General features: G+C 53.5%; 1 protein-coding gene and 2 pseudogenes across 1 annotated transcript; 1 reads left to right on the top strand and 2 right to left on the bottom strand.

Annotated features, from left to right (window-relative positions):
* Window positions 1-1,689: 1,689 nt before the first annotated feature.
* LOC130266377 (U1 small nuclear ribonucleoprotein A-like) lies at window positions 1,690-13,008 on the bottom strand (the record flags this gene model as incomplete). Its single annotated transcript, XM_056515655.1, is given in 10 exon segments — window positions 1,690-1,806; window positions 1,809-1,841; window positions 2,783-2,873; window positions 3,437-3,574; window positions 3,689-3,755; window positions 3,936-4,033; window positions 11,929-12,082; window positions 12,292-12,316; window positions 12,470-12,552; window positions 12,887-13,008. Coding segments are annotated over 10 exon segments (838 nt in total), but the record flags the coding sequence as incomplete, so codon positions are not given.
* A 1,535-nt stretch (window positions 13,009-14,543) lies between these two features.
* On the bottom strand, window positions 14,544-16,270 carry LOC130266376 (zinc finger protein 239-like; annotated as a pseudogene).
* Window positions 16,271-18,989: 2,719 nt separating this feature from the next.
* Window positions 18,990-22,039, top strand: part of LOC130266375 (zinc finger protein 665-like) — a 30,105-nt pseudogene continuing 27,055 nt past the window's right edge.

The raw sequence follows: 22,039 nt of genomic DNA, 5'->3' as shown, positions 1-22,039 counted from the left end.
CCCAAATCCTCATAATTTGGTGTCCAACACCCTCAAATCCCAATCTTTAGGACCAACTGCCCCAAACTCCAAATCCTGAGGTGTAAAACACCCTTGACCCCAAATGTTAGGGTGAAACCCCTTCAGACTCCAAACCTTGAGGGGTCAAACACCCCCAGTTCCCAAACTCTGGGGTTTGAAATGTTTGGGCTGTCCAACCCCCCCGATCCCAAAATCCTGGGGTCAAATCCCCTCATCCCAAACCCTGGGGTGTCAACCCCCGCAAACTTTAGGATCAAACCTCCCGTATCCCCAAACTTTGGGGTCAAACCCACCTGACCCCAAACTCCCCTCCAAAACCATTCCACTCTGGGGGACACAGCAGGGGTCATTTGGGGTTTATTTCGGGTGGGTTTGGGATTGATTTGGGGTTGATTTGGGATTTATTTGGGGTGGGGGCCGGTCCAGGTCCAATGTCTGCAGAGAGACCCTGGGTACAATGCTGGGGGTGGGTAAAGCTCAAAAACCCTGGAGACCCCAAAAACACCTGGGGAACCCTAAAAATGGGATTTGGGGTTTGTTTGAGATTTAATTGCTGCTGATCTGGGATTTATTTGGGGTGGGGGCAGCGCCAGTTGCAATGTCTGCAGAGACTCTGGGTACAATGCTGGGAAAAACCCCAAAACCTCCTGGGGGACCCTAAAAAGGGGATTTGCAGTGGAAAAGGGAGGTTTTGGGGTAAAAGGGGAAGGATTTGGGATGGAAAAATGAGATTTTGGGATGGAAAAGGAGATTTGGGGGAGGAAAACAGCGATTCGGGTGGGGATTGAGGATTTGAGGTCAGGATTTCAGTGGGAAAAGGAGTTTTGGGATTGAAAAAGGAGATTTTGGGTGGGAAAAAGGGATTTTGGGTGGGAAAAGGGGATTTTGGATGGACAGGAAAGGATTTGGGGTGGGAAAAGAGGATTTGGGGTGGGAAAAGGAGATTTGGGGCTGGAAAAGGAATTTGGGATGCACAAAAGATTTGGGGTATGAAAACGAGAATTTGGGGTCTGAAAAGGACATTTGGGTTGCACAAGGAAGGATTTTGCAGTTGGAAAAAAGAGGATTTGGGATTTAAAAAAAGATTTGGGATAAAAAAGGGGAATTTGGTCCAAGCTGAACTTACCTGGGGGAGTGGGGACAGGTGAGAGGTTTGGGGCAGGGTCAGGACCATTTCTGGGGCAGTTTTCTGGGATTTTTGGAGTTTGGGGCTGGTTTTGAGCAATTTTGGAATATTTGGGGGCAGCTTTGAGGGATTTTGGGGTGGTTTGGAGGGATTTTAGGGTGTTTCTACGAGATTTTGCGATGTTTCTAGTAGATTTTGTGGCAGCCTGAAGAGATTTGGGGTGTTATGGGGCAGTTTTAGGGTATTGAGGGGCAATTTTGAGGCATTTCTCTGGGATTTTGGGGTATCCAGGCAGGCTTTTTTCGGCTTTGGGAGTGTTTGGGCAGGTTTGGGTTTACTTTTTGGGAAAGGAGATCTTCGTGGTGTTTCTCTGGAATTCTGGGGTATTTTGGGGCTGTTTTAGGGTATTCAGGGGCAGTTTTGAGGCGTGTCTATGGAATTTTGGGATGTTGCTTTGAGATTTGGAATGTTTTGGGGCAGTTTTGGGGTATCCAGGCAGGTTATTTTCGGGTTTGGGGGTGTTTGGGCAGGTTTGGGGTCACTTTTGGCCAAGGAGATCTTTGTGGCGTTGCTCTGGGTGATCTTGGAGCCCTGCAGGGCCTCGCGGGTGGCGCCCGCCTGCACCTCGGTGTCCAACTCCACCAAGGCGATGTCGTGGCGCCGGGCACCAGGCGCAGCTCCTTGAACCCGGGAACCTGGCACGGGGGAACGGGGTCAGGGACAGCCCAAAAACCGGGAATGGTCCCCAGAAACCTGGGAATGGTACCCAAAACACCTGGGAATGGTACCCGAAACACCTGGGAATGGTGCCCCAAAACACCTGGCAATGGTACCACAAAAATCTCAGAATGGTACCCCAAAAAAACCCGGGTATAGTACCAAAAAAGTCTGGGAATGGTTCCCAAAAAGTCTGGGAATGGTACTGGAAAAAATTCGGGAATGGCACCCTAAAAACCCAGGATTGCTGCCACAAAAACCTGGGAATGGTACCCTAAAAAACCCAGGAATGGTCTCAAAAAACCTGGGAATGGTCCCCAAAAACACCTGGGAATGGTTGCACAAAAAATCCAGGTATGGCACCACAAAAATTCAGGAATAGCACCCCAAAAAACCCGGAATGGTCTCCAAAAACCTGGGGATGGTATCCCAAAAAACCCAGATATGGTACCCCAAAAATTTGGGAATGGCCCGACAAAACCCAGTGAATGGTCACCAAAGGACCTGGGGAATTCCTCAAAAAATTCAGGAATGTTCCCTCAAAAATTTAGAAATGTTCCCCAAAATTCAGAAATGTTCCCTCAAAAACCCCAGGAATGTTCCCCCAAAAAATAGGAATGGTACCCAAAACACCTGGGAATGGTACCCCAAAAAATTCAGGACTGGAACCCAAAAACACCTGGGAATGGCCCTCAAAAAATTCAGGAATGTTGCCTCAAAAATTCAGAAATGTGTCCCAAAAATCCAGAAATTCCCCCATTCCCCAATCCAGAAACATTCCTCCAAAAATCCAGAAACCACCCCAAAATCCTGAAATTCTCTCACCAAAATCCTAATATTTCCTCCAAAATTCCTCCCCCTCCCCACTCTGAGCTCCCGCAGCTCCTGGAATTCCCGAATTCCCGATTCCCGGCTCTCACTGCTGGAGGAGCATGGACAGCATCAGCTCCTTGCTCTCCTCAGGGAGCTTGGTCAGGAACAGGATGTGGTTCGGGGGGTTCTCCGACAGCTGCGGGAACGGGGAAACAACCCAAAATCAGCCAAAATCAGCAAAAACCAGCAAAGATCAGCCCCAAAACAGACAAAATCAGCTCAAAATCAGCCAAAAATCAGCCCCAAATCAGCAAAAAAGCAGCCAGAACCAGCCAAAAATCAGCAAAAAGGCAGCCCAAATCAGCCCCATAATCAGCCAAAATCAGCCCCAAATCATCCCCAAATCAGCAAAATTAGCCACAAATCAGAAAAAAAGCAGCCAAAATCAGCCCCAAATCAGGCAAAATCACCCAAAAATCAGCCCCAAAACCAGCCTAAAATCAGCCCCAAAAGCAGCCAAAATCAGCCTCAAAGCAGCCCAAAGTCACACTGGATACACACCAAAACATTGCCCCAAAATCTCACAAAAATCCCCAGAAATCTGCAAAAACCTCCAAATTCCCTGTGGATGGGTCCATTCCAGGGGGGATCCCAGGATTTGGGGCCATTCCAGGGGTGGGATCATGTGACCCCATTAACCCCATCAATGCCCCATTAACCCCACAAATCCTCCATAACTCAGTTTATAGGATCACTCACAGGCTGTGGGGTTGGCATGGAGGCCATTCCAGGATTTGGGGCCATTCCCAGGCTGGGATCATGCCCAGGGGGGGATTTAGGGCGGTTCCCCCCCAGGTGTGGCAGCATCTGGGGCAGCTGTGCCAGCGGTGGCATCCCCTAAGGAGAGACCCCAAAACCAGCCCAAACTTACCCCAAAGCACAGTGAGAACCCCAAATTACCCCAAAAACAACCCAAGTTATACCAAAGGCATAGACAGAACCCCAAATTACCCGATCCCAAATTCCATAAATGATCCCAAATCCTGTAAGTGACCCCACATCCCATAACCCCAAATCTCTTAAGTGACCCCATAACTCACAGGCACAGCTCCCTGTGCCCCCTGTGCCCCGTTCCCTTTTTGGGGCCGGGTGCGTCCCTGCCCTTGGCCTTGTGCTCGTCCCGTTTGTGCTGCTGATCCTGATCCCAATCCCAGAACTGACCCCAAACCCAAACCCCACAACTGACCCCATAACTCACAGGCACTGTTCCCTATGCCCCTTGTCCCGCTCCAGCCCCACGAACGTTCCCTTTATCTTGGCCGCCATGTCCAAGTCCCTCTTGGTGAACTGGATCCTCTGCAACGGCACCTCCCACACTTTGGGGTTTCTGAGGGGTTTGGGGAGGATTTGGTGGGAGTTCCAAGAGGGATTTTGGGGTTTCTGAGGGATTTCTGAAGGACTGGGGAGTTCCAGGAGAGATTTTGGGACGTTCCAGATGGATATGGGGGTTTCTGAGGGATTTGGGGGAGTTCCAGGAGGGATTTTGGGGATTCTGAAGGATTTGGAGGTGATTTGGGGCATTTCCAGCAGGGATCTGAGGGTATTCTGAGGGATTTCTAGGGGATATTGGGGTTTCTGAGGGATTTGAGGGAATTCCAAGGGATTTGGGGAGGATTTGGGAGTTTGGGGAGGAATTTGGGGGGAATTCAGAGAGATTTTAGAGGAGTTCCCAGAGGGATTTGGGGGTTTCCAACAGATTTTTAGGGGTGTCCTAGTTTGAAGGACAGGGGTCTGCCAAGAAAGGCAGAAATTTTCCTTTTAAACAGAGACCCGAATTGCACTTCCCCCAAATATTATAAACGTTTGAATCAAGGACTCTGAGGCAGAGATAAGGGGGTAGGAATAACAGCTCTTTTACTAATATATCCAACTGTACCAGCAGAAACAACAGCAATTATTAAAATTACTAACAAAACAGAACAGATAACTCGGTTCCAGTCCTTTCTTTAGCTGTGAGCATGCTCTCTCTCGGCGGGAGCGGAGGCGGGAAGGGGCGGCCGCGGCCGCGCCAGTCTCAGGGAGGAGCGGCTGGAGCGGGCAGCTCCTCGCTCACCGTTTGGGTTCTGGTGCTCAGCTGTGTCCGCAGAGACTGGAGGCTGGAGCAGGGCAGATGCAGGGCAGGTGATCGCAGAGGGTCTGGCTCTCGTGCGTCCGGCCGCGCGGCTCCAAGACCGAGAGGATCCTCCTCCCCGCCCCCGGAAACACAAGTCCGCTCCGGAAGCATGAGAGCCCCTCTCCAAGCCGATCCCACCTACCCCTTTTTGTCCAGAGCCCGCAAAGATCCGCGGTGTACCCGGCAGCTCCATTGGCATGACAATGGGAAAAATTCTTTAAATTGACACAGCAATAGGAAAAACACTCAACCCCCAACATTATCCACCCCGAATTTTTTCCATGCCAACATGCTACAGCAAATTAAAACTTCTATATTATATACATACATGCAGTTACAGGCACAGTATCATAGATAGTTCACCCTAGAACAAGGTCTCCTTGGGGTATGCATCGTGTCTGTCCATCCTTTTGCATCACCCACCAAGTGCAACCTGGTCCTTGAGCGAAAACCACCCCACGAACAGGATTGTCTTTGCTAGAGGGAGAGTTCACCCAAACACGTTTTCCTAACATGCCTCTCAGGTTTACCACAGGGACCTTATCTCCATCTGCTGTTCCCAGGGGCTCAGATTGGGCAGGGCCTGCTCGGTTAGTGGAACCTCGGGTATTCACTAACCATGTGGCCTTTGGTAGATTGATCTCCCAGTTTTTGAAAGTCCCCCCACCAAGTGCCTTTAAGGTGGTTTTAAGCAGGCCATTGCACCGTTCGACTTTCCCAGCTGCTGGTGCATGGTAGGGAATATGATACACCCACTCAATGCCATGTTCTCTAGCCCAGGTGCTTATAAGGCTATTTTTGAAATGAGTCCCGTTGTCTGACTCAATTCTCTCAGGGGTACCATGCCTCCAGAGGACTTGTTTTTCCAGGCCCAAGATGGTGTTCCGAGCAGTGGCATGAGGCACAGCGTAGGTCTCCAACCACCCGGTGGTGGCTTCCACCATGGTCAGCACATAGCGCTTGCCTTGGCGGGTCTGAGGCAGTGTGATATAGTCAATCTGCCAGGCCTCCCCATACTTGTATTTGGACCACCGCCCCCCATACCAGAGGGGCTTCACCCGCTTGGCTTGCTTGATGGCAGCGCACGTGTCACAGTCATGGATAACCTGGGAGATGCTGTCCATGGTTAGATCCACTCCTCGGTCTCGTGCCCACTTATAGGTGGCATCTCTGCCCTGATGACCTGAGGCATCGTGGGCCCATCGAGCTAGGAACAATTCTCCCTTATGTTCCCAATCTAAGTCTATCTTTGAGACCTCTATCTGTGCAGCCTGATCTACTTGCTCGTTATGGTGGTGTTCTTCATTAGCCCGACTCTTGGGAACATGAGCATCCACATGACGGACTTTCACGGGTAGCTTCTCGACCCGAGTGGCGATGTCTTTCCACTCATCAGCAGCCCAGATTGGTTTTCCTCTACGTTGCCAATCAGCCTTTTTCCACCTCTCCAGCCACCCCCACAGAGCATTGGCTACCATCCAGGAGTCAGTGTAAAGGTAGAGCTTTGGCCATTTCTCTCTCTCAGCAATGTCCAAGGCCAGCTGAACAGCTTTGAGCTCAGCAAGTTGACTTGATCCACCTTCTCCTTCAGTAGCCTGTGCAACCTGTCGTGTGGGGCTCCATACGGCTGCTTTCCACTTCCGGTTCATCCCCACAATGCGACAGGAACCGTCGGTGAAAAGGGCGTAGCATTTTTCATCTGCTGGCAGTTGGTTGTACGGTGGGGCTTCTTCAGCCCGGGTCACTTGTTCCTGCTCCTCTTCGTCAGTGAGACCAAAATCTTCACCTTCTGGCCAGTTTGTAATTATCTCCAAAATCCCAGGGCGATTCGGGTTGCCAATACGGGCGCGCTGCGTGATGAGGGCAATCCACTTGCTCCATGTGGCGTCGGTGGCATGGTGGGTAGAGGGAACCTTTCCTTTGAACATCCACCCCAGCACTGGCAGTCGGGGTGCCAGGAGAAGCTGTGCTTCCGTGCCAATCACCTCTGAGGCAGCTTGAACTCCTTCATAGGCAGCCAAGATTTCCTTCTCTGGGGGAGTGTAATTTGCTTCAGATCCATTGTAACTTCGGCTCCAGAATCCCAGGGGTCGGCCTCAGGTCTGACCAGGCACCTTCTGCCACAGGCTCCAGGACAGACCATGGTTCCCAGCTGCAGAGTAGAGCACATTCTTTACCTCTGGTCCCGTCCTGACTGGGCCAAGGGCTACTGCATGAGCGATCTCCTGCTTGATCTGGGCGAAGGCTTGCTGCTGCTCAGGGCCCCAGTGGAAATCATTCTTCTTGCGGGTGACCAGGTAGAGAGGGCTCACAATCTGGCTGTACTCAGGGATGTGCATTCTCCAAAAGCCTATGGCACCTAGGAAAGCTTGTGTTTCCTTCTTGCTTGTTGGTGGAGACATTGCAGTGATCTTATTGATGACCTCAGTGGGGATCTGGCGCCGTCCATCTTGCCACTTCACTCCCAGGAACTGGATCTCTCGGGCAGGTCCTTTGACTTTGCTCTTTTTAATGGCAAAACAGGCTCCCAGCAAAATCTGGATGATCTTCTCTCCCTTCTCAAATACCTCCACTGCTGTGTTCCCCCACACAATGATGTCATCGATGTACTGCAAATGTTCTGGAGCCTCACCCTTTTCCAGTGCAGCCTGGATCAGTCCATGACAGATGGTGGGGCTGTGTTTCCACCCCTGGGGCAGTCGGTTCCAGGTGTACTGCACGCCCCTCTAGGTGAAAGCAAACTGAGGCCTGCACTCTGCTGCCAAAGGAATGGAGAAAAACGCATTGGCGATGTCAATGGTGGCATACCACCTTGCTGCCTTGGACTCCAGCTCGTACTGCAGCTCCAGCATGTCCGGCACGGCAGCGCTCAGCGGTGGAGTCACTTCATTCAAGGCACGATAGTCCACAGTCAGTCTCCATTCTCCATCAGATTTGTGCACAGGCCAGATAGGGCTGTTGAAGGGTGAGTGGGCTTTGCTGACCACCCCTTGGCTCTCCAGCTCACGGATCATCTTGTGGATGGGGATCACAGCATCTCGATTTGTCTGGTACTGCCGGCGGTGCACTGTCATGGTGGCAATTGGTACCTGTTGCTCTGTCACTTTCAGGAGCCCCACTGCAGATGGGTTTTCTGATAGTCCAGGCAAAGTGTTCAACTGCTTAATGCTCTCTGTTGCTACAGCAGCTATTCCAAAAGCCCACCTGAACCCCTTTGGGTCTTTGTAGTAGCCATTCCTGAGGAAATCTATGCCTAGAATACGTGGTGCCCCTGGGCCAGTTACAATAGGATGTTTCTGCCACCCCTTCCCTGTCAGGCTAATCTCAGCTTCCAGCAAAGTGTATTCCTGTGATCCCCCCGTCACCCCAACAATAGAAACAGGTACCTTCCCCACATGTTCTGATGGTATCAGGGTGCATTGTGAACCAGTATCAACTAGCACTATATGCTCCTGTGGCTTTGATGTGCCAGGCCATCGCACCCACACTGTCCAATAGATCCTGTCATCCCATGCCTCTCCCTGGCTAGAGGCAGGGCCCCTCTAGCCCTGGTTATTATTTCTTTCCTGGGCATACATAGTGGAGGTTCCTTCCAGGGGATCTGACAGATCGTCCTCCCTTCTGTGATACCCTGCACCTTTACCATGGGAGGTTGCGGCTACCTTCATCTTAGCACGGTTCCCTCGGTTAGCATTTCCCTCCCTGAGCTGACGCACCCGTGCTGCCAGGACAGAAGTGGGTTTCCCATCCCATTTTTCCATGTCTTCTCCATGATCTCTCAGGAAAAACCACAGGTCAGCTCGTGGGGTGTACCCTCTCTCCCTAGCTGGGGGGCGTTGGGTTCTAGATTTGGGGCCTATGACTCGCACTGGTGCTGCACTGATCTTTCTTATCTCCTCCCTCATCTCCTCCCTCATCTCCTCCATCCTGTTTTGGACCTCTTGGAGGTCCCTGGCCACGGCAGAGACATTGGCCTGCATTGGGCCATTCATCATACTCTCAAAATTTCTGAGTCTGTTGGCAACAGAACCCACTGTCTCTTGGTGGTCATCAGCATTGATCATTGCAATGAAGGTGGTATACTGAGATGGCCCCAGGTTTGCCAGATTCCACAGCATCTGCCCTGTGCACCTGACCTTGTCAGGGTCATTGTCATGCTGTCCATCCCTCCCAAAGAGTACCTCTAAGACTGCCACTTCTCTCAGCTGCTGGATCCCTTCCTCAAGAGTTTTCCAGCGCATTCTACGTTGGTACTCCTGCATTCTCTCTTTGTGGACAAACTTCTCTCTCACACTCATTAAAAGCCGGAGGGAAAGGAGGCCTTGCTCCCTCACAAATATCTGGTCCACACCTGAATCCTGGGCCAAGGATCCTAAATTCCTGGCCTCAGTTCCATCCAGTTGCACACCTGTTCCCGTAAGGTCCCAGACCCGGAGTAACCAAGTTGTAAAAGGCTCACGGCCTCGCCGTGCAATGTCTTTACGCAGGTTACGGAGACTGTCGTATGAGAGGGACTCTGTGACAATCTCAATCTCTGGCTCCCTTGCTGTCTGTGAGGACCCTCCTGGCTGATCCCCATTATCTAGGTGCCTCGTTTTGATCTTAGATTTTCTAGTTTCCACAGGGGCAACTGCCACTGGCTGTGGCTGCCCCTGTGATCCGGCTGGAGCCTGGACAGATACAACATCTACGGGTTCCACTGCAGCACCATCTGACTCTCCCTCTTCAGGGCAGGGGGAGGGTTTCTCACCAGCTGAAGAAAAGTGCTCCTTCAACATCTGGCTGTGCTCCTTAAACATCTGGCTGTGCTCCTTCAACATCTGGCTTTGCTCCTTCAACACCTGGCTAATATCCTTCACTAGAGCTCCCACCCACTCTGGGTGGTTCATTTCTGCAGTGGGCTGTGGGGCAGCATCAGGCTTTGGGGCAACATCCCTAGTCCCTGGAGCAGAGTCATGTTCTGGGGCAACATCCCTGGTCCCTGGGGCAGGGGCACACTCTGGGGCAACATCCCTAGTCCCTGGGGCAGGGGAAGACTCTGGGGCCACATCCCTAGTCCCTGGGGCAGGAGCAGACTCTGGGGCCACATCCCTAGTCCCTGAGGCAGGGGAAGACTCTGGGGCCACATCCCTAGTCCCTGGGGTAGGTATCAGGGTCGTTAACCAAGCCAATATTCCCTTGTTTCTGAATGCTAAGTAGAGCAGGCCTATCAACAACGCCAACCAGTGTATAATAACACTAGCAATTAAAACAGATCTGAAATCCTTGAAAACTGGTGGAGTAGCTTCAAAAAACTGGGTGATGGGTTGGGAGAAAATTTCCCTTGCATTCATTACTTCACAGTAAGTACCATTATTGAAATAACACCAGAAACACGCAGTTAGAGTATGATAGTTCTGGATCCATGTGGCCACTTCCCAGAGAAAATTAAAAAACCATGAATTCCTGACATAATCAATCCACCAAACTAATCGGATAATAACTACAGTAACTTTGGTGAGAGGGCCCATATTCAAAAAAGGGCTTACAAATGGGAGAGAGGTATCTGTGGCCACATGGAGCCCAAACCAGATTAAACCGGACAACATGTTGCCCCTCAAGAGAGCTGTTACTCCTGTCTTAACTCTCCTCTTAATGCCCTCAGGCCCCATGTTAGGCGCCAAAATCTGTCCTAGTTTGAAGGACAGGGGTCTGCCAAGAAAGGCAGAAATTTTCCTTTTAAACAGAGACCCGAATTGCACTTCCCCCAAATATTATAAACGTTTGAATCAAGGACTCTGAGGCAGAGATAAGGGGGTAGGAATAACAGCTCTTTTACTAATATATCCAACTGTACCAGCAGAAACAACAGCAATTATTAAAATTACTAACAAAACAGAACAGATAACTCGGTTCCAGTCCTTTCTTTAGCTGTGAGCACGCTCTCTCTCGGCAGGAGCGGAGGCGGGAAGGGGCGGCCGCGGCCGCGCCGGTCTCAGGGGGGAGCGGCTGGAGCGGGCAGCTCCTCGCTCACCGTTTGGGTTCTGGTGCTCAGCTGTGTCCGCAGAGACTGGAGGCTGGAGCAGGGCAGATGCAGGGCAGGTGATCGCAGAGGGTCTGGCTCTCGTGCGTCCGGCCGCGCGGCTCCAAGACCGAGAGGATCCTCCTCCCCGCCCCCGGAAACACAAGTCCGCTCCGGAAGCATGAGAGCCCCTCTCCAAGCCGATCCCACCTACCCCTTTTTGTCCAGAGCCCGCAAAGATCCGCGGTGTACCCGGCAGCTCCATTGGCATGACAATGGGAAAAATTCTTTAAATTGACACAGCAATAGGAAAAACACTCAACCCCCAACAAGGGGTTCCAGGTTGAATTTCAGGTTTCATCGTGGGCTTGGCATAGAAGGGAAACCTTTGGGAATCCCTGGCTGGAGTTCAGATTTTTTCCCAGAATTTCAGAGGATTTTCCCCAGAATTTCAGGATTGTCCCCGGATGTAGCTCCCACCATGAGTTCCTTCTATCAAACGAAGCTTTGGGGCAGCTCCTGGTTGGATTTTGGAGCGTTCCTGGTTGGATTAGGGATTTTTTGTGGGATTTTGGGGACATCTCATACTGGGTTTTTGGTTTTTTCCCATAATTTGGGGGGATTTTTTTCAAGAATTTGGGCTTTTTTTTCCCAGATTTCCAGAATTTTTCCCAAAATTCAGGTGTTTTTCCAAAGGATTTGGCTCTAACCACAGGTTTGTCATAGAAGGCAAAGCTCTGGAATGTTCCAGGATGGATTTTAGGAATATTTGAAGCTGCCTTTTTGGTTTTTTTTCCCAGGAATTCAGGAATTTCCCCAGAATTTCAAGATTTTTCTACAAAGGTTCAGATTCTTTCCCCAGATCTTGGTATTTTCTCCCAAATTTGTGTCTCACCATGGCCTTCCTGTAGAAGGAGAAGCTTTGGGGTTATTCCCAGTTTAATTTCAGAGTGATCCCAGGGGATGTTGTTTTTTCTTTTAATCAGGATTTCAGGCTTTTTCCCAGAATTTCAGGGGTTTTCCCCAGACTTGGGTTTTTCCCCAAGCCCCGGTACTTTGCCCCAGATTCTGTCTCACCGTGGGTTTGCCGTAGAAGGGGAAGCCCTGCATGGAGCGCAGGCCGTTGCTGGCACTGCTCATCTCCCTGAGCATGACGAAGGCCTGGCCCCGCATGCGGAGACTGCGCCAGCCCAAAATGTCCAAAACCTGCCCAAAGTGGGAGAAAATGGCACTTCTTCAGCTCTGGGGGGACAGGGACAGCACAGGGACAGCGGGGACAGCACAGGGACAGTGGGGACAGCACAGGGATAGTGGGGACAGGTGACAAGGGGGAGAGGCAGCACTGAGAACACAAAGCGACTTGTTCAGCTCTGGGGACACGCAGGGACAGCACGGTCACCATGGGAACAGGTGACAGTGGGGACAGGTGACCATGAGGACAATGGGGAGAGGGACTGCTTTGGCTCTGGGGATACATGGGACAATGGCAGGAAAAAGGAAATTATAGGGACAAGGTGAGGGCACAGGGACAGCTCTGGGGACAGTGACAAGGACAGGTGACAGTCTGGACAGGGACAAGGACAGGTGACAATGGGGACAGCCCCCAGCCCTCCCTCACCGTCCTTGTTGATCTCCTCGTTGAGGTTGTTGATGTCGATGGTGTGGTTGGGGCGGGGCTCCTGCACCGCCATGGCCGGGACCCTCTGTGGGGACAGGGGGTTTTAAGGGGGGGCTGGGACCTCCAAATCCACCCCAGACCCACGTGAGATCCCCCCCAAACCCTGTCAGAACCACCTGAAACCCTCACAAAATTTACCCCAATCCTGAGAACCACCCAAACCCCCTCAGACCCCCCTATTTCCCTTCAACCTCCCCCAAATCCCCACAACCCCCCATTTCTCATCAGACCAAACTCACAGCCCCAAGTTCCGTCCACCTCAGAACCCCCCACCCCGTTTGTCCCCCAAATCCACCTCAGACCCCTCAAAAATCCCTCAAACTGCCAAAATTCTCCCCAGATGCATCCTGGACCCACCTGAGACCACTCCATTTCTTGTTTCCATTCATCCATGTTTCTGTATACAGACCCCAAAAACTCCCTCTGGGATCCTCCAAAATTCCATTTGAGGACCCCCACTTTGCAAAAATTCTCAATAGAGACCTAAAAATTTCAGTAGGAACCACAAAATTCCCTATGAGGACCCAAAGAATTTCCTGTACAGAGCCCAAAATACCAAGAAAGTCCCTTTAAGAAACTCAAAATTCCCATATAGAGACCCTGAGACGCCCCTGGACCCTCTATAGGATCCACCAGGCCCCTGTGGATCCCCTACAGACCTCCCAGAGCGACTTTAGGGACCCCCAGAGCCCCCCAAATCCCCTATGGACAAGTCCAAATCTCTATAGAGACCTTCTGACCCCCAATCCCTTATAGACATCCCAATCCCGTTTAAGGGAGCCCCCCAAATCCCCTATAGACAAGCCCAAATCCTCTACAGAGACACTGAGCCCCCCCCCTCAGCCCCCTACAGATCCCCTATAGATCTCACAAACTCCCTTTATTGACCCCACAGAGCCCCCAGATTCCCTTTCCAGACCCCCAGAAATCCCCCTACGGCCTTAAAGCCGTGCCAGTCCCCTACAGATCCCCTATAGATCCCCCACAGCCCCACCGCAGCTCTCGGACACGCTGGAGCCAGAGGGAGGGACTGGGAGCAAAGATGGCGGCGCACAGGAGGCACTAATGGGTATTCTGAGCATGCTCGGAGAGAACCGGCCAAAAGATGGGCGGGGCTTAGAGGGGAATGGGGCGGGGCGAACACAAGGGCTCAGTCTGAGGGAAAGGGGAGGGGATAATGATTGACAGGGGCTGTGATTAGAGAGGGGCGGGGCTAATAAATGGGCAGAGACCTTGGGAAAAGGGGCGGGGTCAGAAAAGGGCAGGAACTGTGAGGGGAAAGGGGCGGGACCAAAGAGCCTCTTAGTCCAAAACCAGCCTGGTTAGGCTGAAAACCACCCAAAATCCCCTCAAATGCAGCCTAAATCCACCTGGTTTGGCGTAAAATCAGCCAAAAGGAAGGTCAAATCTACACGAAATGGCCTAAAATCATCTTGATTGGCCAAACATTTTCCAAAAGGGGCCTAAAATCCAGTCTAAAATACCAGTTTGCTATAAAATCACCCAAACCACCTAAAATCTTTGGAACCAAGACTAAAACCACCACCAGAACAGGTAACAGTTCCAAAAATGAGACCAAAATCAGAATGGAGATGGAGACTATGCAGAATAAATCCCCAAATGCAAGTTTTTCCCTACAAGGTGTCTACCCAGCAGTTGGTGCTGTTGATGTGTGCCTGCCCAGTTGACTACAATTGATGTTTGTGTTGACTCTTTATTTTTAATGTTTTATGCCTTTGTAAATTGTTAATGCTCCCGTCCCCCATCCCAGTATCTCCTCTTGGATCCACACCCACCTCCACTGCCCCCTTGTCACGATCTGCTCAACCCGAGCGGGAGTTGTGATGGTTCGTTTGACCCCTGGGTGCAAAAGACAAAAGGCAAGAGACTCAGGTTTGTTTAGCAGAAAGCAGTAATGCAGTTTATTGCGTGCTAGCAATCAAGTTTTGTGAGAGAAAGAAAAACAGAGAGAGAGAGAGAGAGCAAGCGAGCGCGCGCGAGAGAGAGAGAGAGAGAGAGAGGCAGAGATGAAGGAAAAAAGTGCCACTGAAAACAGACCCGGAACTGACTGAAAGAGAATGGGACAGAAATCAGAAATTGTACAAGTTTTATTTACTATCAAATTTATTTACTATAAAATCCATCCCATCCAGCCAGCCCCACACAATCCGGATGACACCGCTCCAAATTTGGATCCCGCTTCTATCAATCTCCTTCCAACCCCATCTCACCCTGGTGGCTCTGGAATCCAGAAAAGTTCGTGTGGGATTTAGTTGTTTTGACGAGAGAACAAAGCACTTTGAAGTTGGACTGATCACTTTTGAGTCAAAATTGAGGTGTTTTTACTTGGATTTGGGAGGTTTTGAGGTGATAGATCGATCCCTCTTGGCTTTTGGAGAACAAAGAGATGGAGAAGAGAGAAAAACTAAGGCAAAAACAAAAGGATAACCAGGCAGGTGTCTTCCCAACATGGATCCCAGGGAATGTGGGTCACCAGGGCACTGCCCAACATGGGTCCTGCAGTGGGGGATGGAGTTGGAGCAGCGCACGAAGCTCTTCCCACACTTGGGGCACTCACAGGGCTTCCCTTACCGGTGCCTCCGTTGGTGTTGAGTCAAGGTTGAGCTGCGGGAGAAGCTCTTCCCACACTCCTCACACTCATAGGGCCTCTCCCCAGTGTGGATGCGCCGGTGGGTGATGAGGTGGGAGTTTTGCCTGAAGCCCTTCCCGCAGTCAGGACACTCGTAGGGCCTCCCGTCTGTGTGTGTCTGGTAGTGCTTGACAAGATTGGAGCTGGTGGGAACCTCTTCCCACACTTAGAACACACGTATGGCCTCTCCCCAGTATGAATCATTTGGTGAAGATTTAGCCTGGAACGCTGCCTGAAACTCTTTCCACACTCCTCACACCTGTATGGCCTCTCTCCAGCGTGGATCCTCTGGTGGCTGAACAGGCTGGAGCTCTGGCTGAAGCTCTTCCCACACTCCTCACACTCGTGGGGCTTTTCCCCAGTGTAGATACGCCGGTGGGAGACGAGGTTGGAGTTTCGTCTGAATCCAATCCCGCAGTCGGGGCAGCGGAAGGGCTTCTCGTCTGTGTGCGTGTGCTGGTTCTTGAGGATATTGCTGCTGGTGTGAAACGTCTTCCCAGACTCCCCACAGTCGTAGGGCCTCTCCCCAGTGTGGATCCTCTGGTGTTGGATCAGGAGGTACCTCCCTCCATCTGAAGCTCATCTCACACTCTGAGCACTTGTGGCGCTTCTCCCCATCACGAGGCTGCTCATGGACCACCAGGTCCGAGCTCTGGCTCCATCTCCGGCCACCTGTCCGGCCCAGGCTGGGTCTTTCGTCCTCAGATCCCCGCGATCTGCGTTTGCAGCCCCTCCTGGTGCGGGATCTCTGCAGCTTTTCCTCCCCGTTGAATTCCTGCGCCATGGAGCCGCTGCAAACGGCCTCTTCCACCAGGTTCTACTGTGGGGATTTGTCCTCCCTGCTCAGCTCTTTGTCTGGGCGAGGAAGGACAAGGACAGGATGGGATTTGCCTCCGTGCCAGAGGGAACGGGAAGGAGATCCCCACAGGGCGTCCCTGGCAGGTCGGTTTTGGCAGCGGGGTGTCCTGGAGAGGAGACTGTGATGGGCTGGGAGATGGAGCAGGACAGAGGGGGAAAGGGGCACTGACTTCCTCCTCACCTGCCTGGGGCTCCTGGGCCATCTTCCTCGCAGCCTCCTCCTCCTCCTCCATCGGTCCAAGGCTTGGAAATGGGAAATCCTGGTGTGGGGAAAACAAGGGATGAGCGCATTGTCTTGGGGGTTCCTCCTGCCCAAGTCCATTTCTAGAAGTCCCCGAGAATCTGGGCTCCATCAAAACCTCCCAAACACCAACATTCAGCCCTGAAAATGCCTCCCAGGAGTTCCTGGCAATGGTCCTTCCCCTTTGGTGTTCAGGGGTTGCCCCTATCCCAGATGCTGGGGGTCACGCTTCTATTGGGGGTCCCCCATCTACTCGGTCCCTGCCCTCCCCAGGCTGCTGGGAGTCCCAGCAATCCAAAAAGCTCCCCCCTCTTCCCTCACCCAATTCAGGAATGCTGGGGGATTTTGGGGTCCTGCGATCCCTTCTCCCCTTATTCACTGCTTTGGGGTTCTGGGGTTCCAAGCAGTCCCCCCTGCCCCTCTCCAGGCTGTTGAGGGTCCCGCCAATGGCAGTGCTCCCCCCTCTCTGGGCTCCCCACTTTGGGGTCCTGGGGGACACAGGGCTCTGCTCCTCCAGGCTGCCTCTGCCGGCAGCTGCCACTGGGACCACCCAGTGTCCCCCCAAGGGGCATTGTCTGTTCAGCTTTGGAGTTCTGCATTCTACAAACATTCCCCTTCATAAAAAATAAATAAACCATGCTGAGAGGCACTGGGACTATTACAGGGGCAACTGGGATAAAACTGGGGGCAAGTGAACCACGCTGAGGGATGAGAGTGCTGGGAATGACTATGAGGGCAACTGGGACACACTGGGAGAGACTGAAACCAAACTGGGTGGAAATGGGAGCAACTGGAACCACACTGGATGATAATGGGAGTAGCTGTGTCCATGTCATAGTCGTACTGGGATCCTACTGGAAATGGCTGGAATTGTACTGGGAGTGACCAGAATAGTAATGGAAATATCTGAGAATGACTGGGATCATACTGCAATCAGACTGGGAAATGATAGAGAAAAGCTGGTAACAACTGGAACCATACTGGGATTGACTACAGGTCCTACTGGGATCATCCTTGGAGCCATTGGAATTACAGAGGGTAGGAATGGAACCTGGCTGGAGGTTACTGGGAGCTACTGGGCCCATGTTGGGAGAAAAATGTGGATACCTTGGGAGAAGTGGGATAACTGGAAGGTACTGAAACCACGCTGAGGGTCCTGAGGCCATAAAAGGGATCCTACTGGGAACAACTGGGAGTATGGGACAAGGACAGAAACTGGGATCAGGCTGGAGACAACTGGGAATAACCAGGAAAGACTGGGATAATTTTGAGGTAACTGGAACCTTACTGGGGAAACTGGTATATAATGAGAGCGTCTGTAACCATACTGGGGGCAAGAGAACCATGCTGGGGAAAACTGGGAGATAGTGGGACAATGCTGAGAGAGACTGGGGCTATTCTAGGAATCATCCTGGAAGGAACTGGGAACAACTGGGACCGTGTAAGGGGCAAGCTGCATCATAATAGGGAATGACTGGGAGTGACTGGGATCAGCTTTGGAGTTCTGCATTCTCCAAACATTCCCCACCCCATAAAAAAAAAAAACGAAAACAATGCTGAGAGGCACTGGGTCTATTCCAGGGGAAATGGGGATAAAACTGGGGGAAATGAACCACACTGAGGTAACTGGGAGTGCCTGGGAATGACTATGAGATTGTTCAGGGCAACTGGGATATACTGGGAGTGTCTGAGACCCTAAAGCTGGTAACTGGGACCTAATTATCAGTGACTGGGAATGTGCTGGGGGGAAAACTGGGACGGTACTGGGGCAACTGGGGGCAAGTGTGAGTGACTGGGGCCCTGCTGGCAGAGACTGGACTCATACTGGGATAGTACTGGGAGTGACTGAGACTGTGCTAGGGGCAGCTGGGAGAACTGGGCTCACACTGGATCAAAGTGGTGCTGGAAAACGTATCCGTTTAAAAATTTTCTCTAATTTTAATCAAAATATTTTGATTGCCTTTTCCCTAAAAAACTTTTAATTTTCTTTGCAGGGCATTGTTGCACCAGGTGGGGTCGGATGAACTCAACACATCAAAACACTGGGAGCGGCTGGAATTCTCAAGGGCCATCAGCGGCCATAAACAGAACATCACTGGCCACCCAGGAACAGCTACCCCAGACTCATCCTCTGGCAAATTGCAGACATCTCCTCTGAAAAGACTGATAAAATCAGGGAATGAACATCTAATTAACATCAGAAGGGGAGAAATCCGGATCCAAAAAGACACCAAATATTAGGAATTCAGTGATTGCAACTTGAGACCAAAGAACACTGACCCAATTCATTTCTGTGACTGTAGAAAAAGCCTGAAAAATGGAGTTTCATGCTTTGATTCTCTCTGCACACAAAGGTTATGTGTGGATGAGAAGATTTCTGTGCTACATCCTGGCCAAAACATCCTGGCCAGATAATAAAGTAACGCCTTGACTCTCTAAATTTTAAATTCTTTTTGGAAGTTTTTGTTTTTTTTCTCTCCGTTTCGGTGACCTTGGGAGGAACTGGGAGCAACTGGGAGCAAATTCCATCATCATAGGGAATGGCCGGGAGTGACCGGGCTCTTGCTGGGAGTGCCGAGGAAACTGGAAGCACACGCGGGGAGCAACTGGGCTCTTGCTGGGAGCAGCCACTGGCGGCACCGGGAGCCCCGAAGCCCTTTCCCGGCCATGCCGCCCCTCCAGCACCAGCACACCCCGCCGGGGTCCCGGCAATGCCAGGGGTCCCCCCCTCTCGGGCTCCCCGCTTTGCCCTTCTGGGGCTCTCCTGTGTCTGCGCTCCCGCTCAGGGAAGCCGCGCCTCTCCCGGGGCTCCCCAAAACCGCTGTCCCCCCGCCGATCCCGCCGCTCCCGCGCGCTCCCCACGTGGCCCCGGCAGAGCTCGCAGGGCCCGGCCCGGGAAGCCCAACCCCCACCGCGGGGGGACCCGCATCCCCCCGCCCCCCAACGGGGCTCTGCCCGCACCCACCGGGACCCCCAAAACCACCTCCCGGGGACCCCCCGATGTGCCCCCGAGGGCCATCTGCGCCTCTGGAGCCCGGCAACATCCAAACATCCCCCCAAAATTCCCCAAACCCAGGGACTGCCCCGGGATATTTGGGGCGAGCTCCCCCTCCCCGGGCACCTGCGTGATGGGGGGCGATGGTCCCGGGGGCGCTGCGAGTTCAGGCAGCTCCGGGATGGCGCTCGAATCCTGCCTTGTTCCCTCCTGCTTCTGCTGCGACTCCGCCTCTTCCTTCCTCCCTCCTCCTTCTGCCCCGTTCGGAACCCCGAACTGGGAGGGGATGGGTCAAGGGAAGGGCGGGAACTGTGAGGGGAAAGGGGCGGGGTCAAGGGAAGGGCGGGAACTGTGAGGGGAAAGGGGCGGGGCCAAAGCGACGATCGGTCCTCAATTGACCCGGTTTGGCCTAAAATCACCCAGATGAGCCTGAAATGCTGCCTAAATCTTTTGAAAACACTGCAAAGGATCTAAAATCCACCCTAAACCCACCAGATTCGGCCTAAAATCTGCCAAAGGAGCCGAATATCCCCGGGGACCCGAACCGAGAGCTGCATCAGAACCGGGACCGAGACCGAGACCAAAGCCGGCCCAGAACCGGGTCTGGGATCGGGACTGAGACCAGCAGCGATACAGGGACCGGGACCGGGATTGCTGCAGGTCCGGCGCGTTTAGTCCGGGCAGGTTTGGCCCGGCCCTCGGAGCGGGACTGGGATGGACTGGGAAGGACTGGGAGGGACTTGGAGGGACTGGGATGGACTGGGCGGGCCCAGTTTGTTCTAAACCTTTCCCAGTTACATTTAAACCACGCCTCAGTGGGTCCCTAATCTCCCCAGTTTCCCCTAAACCCCCCACCAGTCGATCCTAAACCTCCCCATCCCATCCTAAACCCCCCCAGTTGTTCCTAAACTCCCCCAGTCGATCGTAATTCCCCCACAATCAATTCTAATCCCCCCCAGTCGATCCTAAACCTCCCCATCCCATCCTAACCCCCACCAGTCGATTCTAACCTCCCCAAATCGCTCTCATATCTCCCCTAGTCGATCCTAAATCTCCCCCAGGAAACCGCCAAACTCCCAGGACTCCCCAAATTCCCCCCAGGACACCCCAAAACTACTCAGGACGCCCCAAATTCCTCACAGGACTTCCCAAACCCCTCCAGTACACCCGATATTCCCTCCAGGACACCCCCAATCCCCTCCAGAATACCCTCAAACCCCCATAGGACACCTCCAAACCCCTCCAGTACACCTGATATTCCCCCCAGGACACCCTGAAACTCCCCCAGGACTCTCAAAAACCCCTCCAAGACACCCCCAAAGCCCTCCAGGACTTCCCAGATTTCCCCCAGGACACCCCCAAATGCCCCAGGCCGGTTTTGGGGTGCAGCAGGTGCTTTATTACATTTGTACAGTGGCGGCGCTGGGGCCCCCCCAGATCTCTATGGCTTGTGCTGGGGGAAGGGGGGGGCCGGGACACCAAAATTTGGGGTCAGGGGGGCCAGAACGCCAAATTTGGGGTTTGGAGGAAGGGGGCTGAACCCCAAAACTGAGGTTTTGAAGGGGGCGCTGGACCCCAAAACCAGGGCTTGGGACCCCAAAATCAGGATTTGGGAAGGATTGGGACCCCAAATTCAGGGCTTCTTTCATGCAGGATACTAGCCAGGTGCAGCAGGTGTCCATACTTCTCGTCCAAGCATTGGTGACTATTCTGCTGGAAAAAGAAGAAAAGACCCTAAAGACACAAGTGCAGCAGAGCCTGCTCCCACTCTTCATCCACTGCCATGATAAGAATCACCGTGTGGCACAGGTGAGGACTCGTGGGCTGCCCGTGTCTCCCTGGGAGGGGGCTCGGCTGCCTCCTGCCCTGGCACCACCAGGGCTGCAGCCTCCTCCAGGCCTTGGCACAGGGCCGCGGGTCCTGTGCCTTGAACTGCGGTGCCATCTCCACATCTCTGCTGCTCTCCAGGCCTCTTGGGAAACGCTGCATTGTGCAGCCAAATTTCTGGAGAGAAACAATCTCAAAAAACTGGTGAAGAAGAAGAAGCTGTGGAAGTTCGCCGAGTGCCTGGTAAGGATGGCCTGGAAGCGCCAGGCTCAGGCTGGAGCAGCCCCCTGAGCGCGGTGCTCACTGTGTCCGCTTGGCAGCTGTGGCCCAGCCCAGAGCTGCACGCAGCGGCCGCACGGGCTCTGCTCCCGGCTCCTGCGGCCCCGAGCCGGCTGCCCACGGAGCCCCGGCCCAGCGGGGCTGCGGGCCAGGCCGGCACCGCGGCTCCCCGGGCACAGCCGGCCCTGTGCCCCTGCAGAGCCCGGCCCAGCGGCTGCTGGCCGCGCCTCAGGGCCGTGCGGGCAGGGGAAGCCGGGGCCGGGCGGGGGCAGCGCCGGGCAAAGGGGCAGAGCCCGCCCCGACCCTTCTCTCCCGCCGCTCTCCGCAGCTGGCAGAGGACAGGAGCCGAGCGGCCGAGCACCTGCGCCAGGCCCTGCCGTACCTGCAGAGCCCACAGGAGCCCCTGCGAGTGGCGGCCGTCAGATTCATGGGTGAGCCCGGGCTCCCTCCCCGCCCCGCCGCAGCTCGACCCCAGCCCCGCCTGCTGCCCCGGCAGCTTCTGCCGTCCGGGCCCGGCGCCGCGGAGCCCCGGCTGCCCTCGGGGCTGCTGCCGCCCTCTCGCAGCCGAGCCCTTGGGCGGCAGCGTGCGACAAGGGCCCGGGCTGAGCCCTGCCGGCCACGAGGGCGAGTGGCCACAGGGCTGGCAGCGCCGCGGGCAGG

This window comes from Oenanthe melanoleuca, unplaced genomic scaffold (assembly GCF_029582105.1).
Source record: "Oenanthe melanoleuca isolate GR-GAL-2019-014 unplaced genomic scaffold, OMel1.0 S028, whole genome shotgun sequence".
Classification (NCBI taxonomy): Eukaryota; Metazoa; Chordata; class Aves; order Passeriformes; family Muscicapidae; genus Oenanthe; species Oenanthe melanoleuca.
Note: the sequence above shows the minus strand (reverse complement) of the source record. Positions and strands in the feature narration are given on the sequence as shown.